Consider the following 9,220-nt stretch of genomic DNA (forward strand, 5'->3'; position numbering starts at 1 on the left):
GCCTTTGACCAAATGTAAATGTGTTTTATAGTTTGTGTTTTATATTTACACCCCTGACACCAACCTAATTTATATTCAGATACGTTTGTAAGGAGTTACTCTGTGAGTGTCAGAACCTGAGCAACTTTCACACGGTTCGGGTACAGCCATGTGGTGAACCGTTCGGCTGCTCTTCCCCCAGCTCGACCTGAGAACGGTCCACACTTCTCATCACTGATCCCGGAGGGCCGCAGCGTCTGCAGGTTTTTGTTTTCACCTTAAAGGCAGCCACCTGGGGCCAGTATCACAAAGCAGGATTAGAGTCAGCAGGATAACTTTACTGAGTAAAACCCAGAACAGCTCTTTTTACTTCAGTCCTTGCTCAGATTTGGGAGGTTTCCGGGTTTTACTCAGCGCAGTCATCCAGCTACTCGAGTCATCCTGCTTTGTGATACAGGCCCCAGGTCAGACCTAAGAAACCAGGTGAGGCAACTGTGACAAATGATTTTTCATTGATGAAGCGCTGAGGAGCAGCAACAGAAGTGAGCAGGCGTCGTCCAGGACCAGCGTTCAGGACCCATGGTCTAATGAGTTTCTCTTCAACATCTTTCCATTTTCACAGTTATTACCACTTAAGCGTCTCAGGGATACATGTCAAAATCTCCAGTCTTGGTAATGAGTTGGCCGCGTCTTTTTGACGTATATGCACTGGGTTGATTCTCCAAAGCTCAAACTATGACAACACATGATGCATTTGCTCTACACATACAAACGTATAATTTATACATTTTATTCAGAGTTAGGATCCAAAGTCTTAAATCCAGACAGGTACAAACAGAAAAGGTTAAAAAAATAGACCAAAACTTTTTTTTTCTTTTTTTTTTTTTGCATATCCATACGTCTACCACAACACACTATTTACAACCAAGGCAGGCCAGAGAACAATAGGTGTGAGTTTTGTGCTAGGAAATAAATCCGCTATTCACTAACAGTTCTAAGAGTGACCAACATAGAACATGGTCTCCTTTTGTGACCCACTACCTGGATGTCTATTAGAGTACGACATACTGGCTTGCTCAACTGGAATAAAACATGGACTTACACACACACGCAACTGACTAGCGCAATGTCCTACGTCTATGATAAATGACAACCGCTCATGTCAAACAAATACGTTTCTCCAGCCCCGTCTCCACATTAGCAAGATCTCCATAAAATTCCCACTGAGAAAAAAAGGCCTGATTTCAGTGACATTTTATGTTCATGAACTACGACACAACAAATGTCTGTTTCTGGCAAGCCACGGTGCATGCTATATAACATTCTCCCAAATCAAACAATACCACACAAACAGAAAACTGCTCTCAAATAGCACCTATCTCTACTGAAAACTGGGGTTCTTTAAATCCTTTCCAGAGACCGGATATCTTCTGCAGTATTTGTAACAAATAAAAAAAAAATAAAAAAAAATCAACCTCACATCACAGCAGCCCCACTGCTCTTGTGGGCTGTTTTAAACTGAGATCATCCACACCAGAAATACACACTACGAGTCAAATAAACTATGGCTGTACAACTGAGGACCTGGAGGGAACTATGCATTACAAAAGGTGTTAATAGAAGCAGACACGGATTTACATAGCAGCAGAGGGAGCAAGTGCCTTTAACATGGCAAATTCTCCCTGAACTTCCACTTATGCATGTATAGCCAGCAGACATCTACTCATTTTCTACAGAGCTCGAGTAGTGAGCAGTCCTACCCACAGCGAGTTGGCAAAAACATTTTGCGACCAAGTACTCCTGTGATCCAGACAGGTAGAGCGGGCAGGCCATATTCCAAATGCTCTAACTTTTTTGTCAAGGGAAATTAAACCTCTCTGAAAGTTGCTGAAATTATGGAGTAATGTCCTGACATTGGAAGTCTTTATAAAATTAAAATTAATAAATCTAACTTAAAAAAATTTTGAATGGAGAGAAATGATGCAGTGGGCAGACAACCTCTGTATAAGAGGCTTTGAAGGAACAGAGTGAGACTTAGAAGTCTGTCTGCAAATAGAGAGCAAGCAAACATCAGAAAAATGCTCCACTGTAAAAATATCTACATATCAATCTTATACCTGTCCATATAACTATGGTGGAAGATTCTTTCAGGCCAATTAACATTCTTTAGAATAGAACAGACCCCAATGGTCATTTCCTGTCTCCTGAGTCAGAGCAGGGGTGACAAGACTAATAACACTCCCTAAGGCTATGAGGCCTGAGAAATGCAGGGTAAATCAAAAGGCAAATAAAAACTGTTCTGATAATTCGCATCATCAATGTAACTGCAATAGTAAAACATGCTGTTGGTGCTTTTGAAACTTAAGCAAGAATCTTTTTTCAACAAAAAAACTGAAAGGTTTATAAAACAATATTTTTAAAGTGAGCCCTCGTGCACCCGTTCAGTTTCCATTTTAGTGTCAACTTAAAAGCCTCGTAAACTTGCTTTGTTCTTAGAATAATCCACTTTTTTCCTCTTATTTTTGGACAAATAGCATCAGTGCCAGCTGTACCTCATCTCCCATCGCTTGCTAAATCCAGAAGCTCAAGAAATCCTCAAGTAGCATGACTTCTGATTGACTCGGTGATTAAAGGGTCTTCACTAACAGCCAACCAAGATTACGCACGCAGAATCAAAAGAGAGGGGTCTATGTCTGTTCGTGGCCAAATGACGTCACAACAGGTGGGTTTTCTTACCCTTGGCTGTCTCATAAGCTATAGTCGGCTTTATGTGTAGAGGCTTTAAAATGACTCGGCCTTGTAAGTCTGTGTAAGCTAAGAGTTAGCTTCAGCACGGTACATACTCACACAAATGGCTGAAGTCCCTGAAAAGGGCAGGAACGGTACAGAGTCAGTTTTGCAGAGTAAGCCGTGCAGAGAATCTTGGCACGTCAGCTCACTGTGCCATTGGATCTGTAGTACCCAGCAGCCTCTTCCCATAATGCAGGCCAACAAGGCTGTGACTGATCTACACACTGACATGCAGGATGAAGAAAGGGGCCAATGTGTAGCTCGTCACCTCTGCATTCTGGGAAGAACACACTCCAACTTGGCATTAATTCTGCACAGGCTGAAACCTGTGGCAGCCTGGTTTTACAGAGGCATCCAAAATACAATTCAGGGCTTATATTCACAGTATCTCCTAGGATCAGGTTGCCCATGGCCGTATCTTAAGCCTATCCATTTGAGCCTAAAGGCAAAACTGATTTTGGATCTGCATTCCTACAATGAGACACTATGAACACAGGCTCACTTATCCTTCAATCGAAGGTTTTCCAACAGACAACTCAGCATTACAAGGAGTCTCACTGCTTCAGCGTATTCTTTCCATACATGCCTCCACTTTTAAATAACTTTACAGTCCTTGTGCATATTCCTCCAATCAATATCAAATCTGAAAAAGATCTGAAGCAATTGTGCCTTAGTTCCCAACATCCACTGAAGTCAACTTTAATAAATTCACCATTCTGCTAGGAAAGAGAAGGCTTTATGTACAGTACAGTTTCTGAGTACAATTTGTTACAAAAACGACTATGCCTGTAATACTAATATCCAATCTGTGAAATTCTGTTGTGCTACAGACTTCCTGTCTCCTCCAAGGTACTATTGTCTCTCTCCTCCAAAACTACTAATTGGCCAGCCTTCACCTGTGTGCCTGGCAGCAGATTTCAGCATGTCCAATTTCAGCTACCCATTGCCAAACGGCTAAGAAACACTCCTGCCAAGCAAGCTGTGCAGTCACCACATTAATCAACTTATGTCATGCCAACTTGTGTCAATACACAGCAGGAAAGAAAGAAAAGATTTTACTTAAATCAACTTAGAGCAGCATGAGTTTTCCCACACAATAAAAAATGAAAAGTACATGTTAACATCAACAAAGTAGAGAGAATTTCCCAGAGTTCTTCTCCTGTTCTGGCAGTTCAGAGAATATGGCCTTGGGTCCAAAACAACAGGAGTATGGAGAGGTGCCCCCATGTGGTAAAGTTGGAGTAGTGCAGTTGGAAAGAAGGTACTGTGAGCGCAAGACAGGGAAGCTCTTTGTAACACAGAATTAAAAAATAACATTAAAATGCTATTTTGCAGGCATCTTTCCAAAGTCGTTGGACTTTCCTTCACTTATCTGCACACTTGAATGTGAGTGTTTCTGTGTTTGTGTGTCTGTGCTGCTTTGTTTTGTTGGTATCTGCTCATGTCTGCCCTTGTGTATGAATGGCTATTTATACATGCACAACTCCAAATGTTTAAGTGTCCTCGTTCATCTCTTGGCTGTCTGTTCGGGCAATTTTTCGGGGTGGAGCGGGGCTCTCCGCTTCTCCTTGCTCCTGCTCCCGTTTCTTGGCTGCATTCTGTTAAAGACAAAAAGGGTGAGGGGGGAGGGGGGGGATGTGTCAGCTCATCTCGAAAAAAAAAGAAAAAGTATTTCTTCAGACTACAACAGAAAAATAACAAAAGGTGCTTTAGTTCTGGTTGTTGTGTGCCTACTGCACCTAGAAATTAATTTTAGAACATTTCCACAAACATGTACAAAAGAAAATGCCAAACAAATCAAGGCGATATTTAATAACCTCAAAGCTAATGTAAGACTTGTGGTATTCCGAACACAAAGTTTGCACGTGATGTTCTGAACACTGCTCAGTTTATGAAAATAGAAAAAAAAATTTACTTCCAGGTCATCTTTGGTTTTTACATACGTGTAAAGTTCCCTTTCCATAAAAACTTGGTATGACACCCGTGTGATTCGACTCAGCACATAATGACAATGTATTGGAGCTCCCCTGTGACAGTGTGGGTGGGGAGGTTTCTGATATAGGGAGAGACTCACTATAAGAGGGCAGGCTTATATGGTGAAAAATGCTTCTAAACAGTAAATTTCTCATTTAAAAAAACAACACAAGACACTTATAGAGTTGAATTCCTTTGCTGTGATGTATGAAAACCTATTAGCCTAAATGAATTTGACCATGTATCTGACTGCACTGCCCCCGCAACTGCTGGCACTACCTGCAATTTCTCCTCGCCAGCAAGAACTTTTATTTCATAACAATGAGATTAAAAGATTTTAATAAACATTATTATATGCAAAATTCCTTTTTTAAGCTGTCCTGTCCATGATTCATTTCTTTATACAGCTAGGCCTACTATTTCAACTGATAGTCTAGAAAATACATAAATATAGGCAATTAACACTGAATAAAGCTGAGTGAATTAACATTTACAAAAGGATGGACCAAATGGTGATTGAATACAGTTTTGCCTGTATGACAGAGCTTAAAACGCTAGCAGTTGTGCTTCAGGTGCGCTGTTTGGAACATCGTGAATAGTGTTGGAACAGTGTTCGTAATACAGTGAGGTAATACAGTACGCCAAACACAGGAAAGTAGTGGAGTTGTTTGGGCCTTTTCTACATACTGGTTCAATTCACATCAATCAAAGTGTTTTAGTGTCTCAGACAGCCAATAGGAAACCACAATCATAAACCTCATTCATCAGGAGAAAAACTTCCATTGAATGGACATCAACTTCTGGAAGAGTTGGCCGCCTAAGTAGGTTTGTTCGGACCAGCACGAGTTTAGGTTAATGATATGTTTAAAATGATGGATGCTGCAGAATTCTGATATGTCATGCCAGAAAATGTCTTGCCAGTTGTCAGTTATGATATAACTGCAGATTGAGGTGCATGCAGTCTAAATGACTAATAAATTCAATCCAATCGCTTTGATACATTTCACATCACCAATAAAGATTTTTTACTTTATTGGTGTTTTTACCTTTTTGTCCCACTGTTGGTGAAGATAGCGAAGGAGGATATTTGTCTTCTCTGTCACAATGACTAGGAGGCAAAGGCATTCATTAGATTTTAAGAAATGCTGAGAGATCACAACTTGCTCTTAACTCAATTTTATCACTTTAAAACATCTCTCTGTTGGGATGCAACTTTCCTGAATTGAAACAGGAATAGCACTCGTTGTAAACGTCATTCAAAAAAGGAACAGGCATTGCCAGCAGGCTTTCTACAGTACATTATCGTAGGAAAATGATGAATGAATGTGGATAACTACAGAATATGGCTTTCCCTGTTAGGACAGGAATTGCACAGCCAATGCTGAAAGAGAGAGTAGGTGGTAAAAGGCCGAATCCTGAAAGGACTGAAATGAATCAGCAGGCTGCTCTCTAACATCCCTGCTTCATGCCTCCTCTGTCCTGTGCAGCTCAGGCACAGTGGAGGTCTAAAGCAGTCCTTTCTCTGCTGCAGTGTCATAAGAACCCGAGTCACAGGCCGGCCCCTGGCAGTGTCTTCTTCACCCTCACCGTCACAAACTGACAGGCTCTCCTTGCCATTTTATTGAACCAAAATAAACTGGGGTCACTGAGAAACAAGAAGCACTTCCCTGAAAATAGAATTTGGCACTCACCTCAGCTAAGTACAGAACAAACAATAGGACTGAAAGCATTTCCTTGTCAAACAGATAAAATGTGACTGGTAAACAGAGCTCATAGCAGGGTACACTGGGACAGCATTGGGAGAAGTAACATGAACACCAGGTTCCAAACACACAAGAGCACTGAGGTGGGTGGGGGGTTGGGGGATTGGCACTACAGGAAAGGCACTGCTTTACACTTGTAGGCAAATGGGAACCAGGACTAATCCAGGACCAGGAATTCAGGACACACTAGAGACTATCCATCAATAAAGCAAAAGCCTCTCTGTGTCCTTACTTTATCAATACAAGCATCGTAAATAGGCAATCGTGTTCATTAGTAGTAGATTTTTAGACTTTCCTTTGACTTCTTGGGCATCTCTGCAAAACAATGCTTGAGTGTGTGACTCAATAACCCAAGGCAGAAGCTAAATAAAGACCTGGCAACCCAGTCTCTCACACTGGCTCAGACTTGACCTTGCCTTCTTTTGAGGCTATTTATCTTGGACCGTGTCACTTGCAGACATGGCTGTGGTCTGACCTGCACATCTTAATGCTCACAGAGGGAGTAAAAGCAGTGGCACGACAGGCAATTATGAAATGATAACTGAGGATGTAAACATGGTGAAAAGGTTTAATATTTTGGGACTGCACTGATACTTACTCTGCTCAGAAGGGTATTCACGTGTGGGGAGGTAAACAGATGGTCTCCTGTTCTGTAATAAAGAGCTTAATGAGTTGGAGCTGGTCTTGCATATAGACACAAGAAAAAGCACACTGGCTCATTCCATCAATTATGGATAGCTACTTAATGCTGCTACATTCTCTCAGACAAATCTTTCTTTCGTTTTAACATCATATCATACTAATAAAGACCTTATCATTGAGCACGGTCTCCATGAACTTGTCTCATAATGAAGTCTGACTTCAAGTCTGAGATCCTTACCCTCAAAATCTTTCAGCAATGTGAAACATAGTCCCATCAAATCAAAGTGTACCCACATCAAACTGACAGTTAAGACCTATCTGATTCAGAAGGGCACAAAGCCAGTCCCTCAAGTAAGAGAATCGTTTTAATCAATAAAACAGGCCTGTCTGGGTAATTAAACTCATCATACAAGCACTCAGAAAACCCCAAAATAGTATTGTAATGCGGAGGCTCACCGATGCTTTGCACACAGAATCCGCATGGAATCTGCTGAAATTGCTCTTGTTATAGACAGGCAAGCCCTTCAAGAAATCTGCCTGTAAGGAAAATCGTTATTCATTCAATCATAGAACCTTGAACTGGAGAAATTCTCTGCGGCCAGTTGACAGGAAGTTGACAGACGTTCTCCAAACCCGAAGAAACCAGTAAAATTCAAGATTTTAAATGTCCGCAGAGCAGAGCATATAACTGCAAGACACGAGGTAGTCGTCTGTCCGGACGCTACACTGTTCTGAGGACAGGGCAGCACATGGCAGCATGCGGACAAGCCACCGCAAATTTCACAAATAAATACATTAGCCTAGTGTGTGAAATGGTAATGACAGAAAATAATGGTAGACACCATCACTTCAATCACTTGCAGCAATATAGCTAGATAATACTGGACATGAACATACTTGAACACATTGTTGTTATTATTATTATTATCATCATCATCATCAACTATCTACCCCTCAAGAAGAGTAATTCATCCACGCTAACTATGCTAGTGACGAAAGAGGGGTTGATAACACACTTCACAAGAGGATAACTCGGGAGGGCGTGTTCATTGACGAGCGTAAACATTAGTGTTCGGCGCTAACAGAATCAGCAATAGATAGCTAGCTATCGACTTAAGTTAACATTTCCAGGCCTGCTTTAGTCATTCTGGCGAATAAAAGTCAATCTCGACTAAATTTTAATGGCATTGTTCCGTGTTTGTTGCCGGCAGTTCGCCGACTCGCCCAAAAACCTTGCTAGCAGCTAACCACAGCCAATTGCAAGGTTAACTTAGCGAGATTTGCCAGTGTTGCATATTTCACCAGTTTCTGACATTTAGCGCTAAGCCCTGCTGATATAACTAGCCAGTCAGCTAATTACAAAAGCACTGTAACGTTATAATTACAACGTAACGCAAAGAAAACTATTCCGGTACCCGCTATCTTGCCACAAGTAGCTCGATAGCATTGTGCCAGTTCACATTCGTTCATCATCGTGAAGCACAAAGCTAGCTAAGCTTAATGACGAGTTGCCGCTAGCCAACGAACAATAAGAAAATAAATAACAAACGTTCCACCTAACAGGCAATGGGTGCAGTTTATTAAAAAAAGATTTAGCGAAATGAATAGCGGTTGTATAAAATTTAGTAAGTCTAAACAAAAGATAAATACTTTACCTTGTCCATATTTAGATGTATTTTGGAGTTCCCAATTTAACTTATGACGAAAACTGTCAAATAATATTGAATAGCTATCCAATTGCTAACTCAAGAAACCTGTTTTTATCAACCCCGCTCGTTCGCTAGTTAAAAAAAACCAATATATCAACTTGCTAACCAACTAGCTACAACCATGTCGTAAGAACCCATCTGCACGTTTTAACAGCAGCTGTAACGAAGTATGAATTCCAGCTCCAACATAAGATAACTACCGTATTACTGTAACGTATAAGCCCATTAATACGAGAAAAATTATTTAAGGACGGTGGTAAAAATATTTTCCTATGCACAAGCTGCTCGTCTAACCGAGAGCCACCATCTTTGATTCTTAACAACAAACAAGCAAGACTTTCGATTCCGTACTACCTTGCTAGT

At 41.0% G+C, this 9,220-nt stretch overlaps 1 protein-coding gene across 1 annotated transcript; it reads right to left on the reverse strand.

The window, feature by feature from the left end:
* Positions 1-755: 755 nt before the first annotated feature.
* Positions 756-9,220, reverse strand: dda1 (DET1 and DDB1 associated 1). Its single transcript, XM_064331582.1, has 5 exons — positions 8,804-9,220; positions 7,605-7,685; positions 7,105-7,156; positions 5,790-5,851; positions 756-4,367 (listed from the first exon to the last, which is right to left on the reverse strand). The coding sequence occupies exons 1-5, from the start codon at positions 8,810-8,812 to the stop codon at positions 4,263-4,265; spliced, it is 309 nt and encodes a 102-aa protein (XP_064187652.1). The 5' UTR covers positions 8,813-9,220; the 3' UTR covers positions 756-4,262.

The sequence above is a fragment of the Anguilla rostrata genome, chromosome 4 (genome assembly GCF_018555375.3).
Source record: "Anguilla rostrata isolate EN2019 chromosome 4, ASM1855537v3, whole genome shotgun sequence".
NCBI classification, from domain to species: Eukaryota; Metazoa; Chordata; class Actinopteri; order Anguilliformes; family Anguillidae; genus Anguilla; species Anguilla rostrata.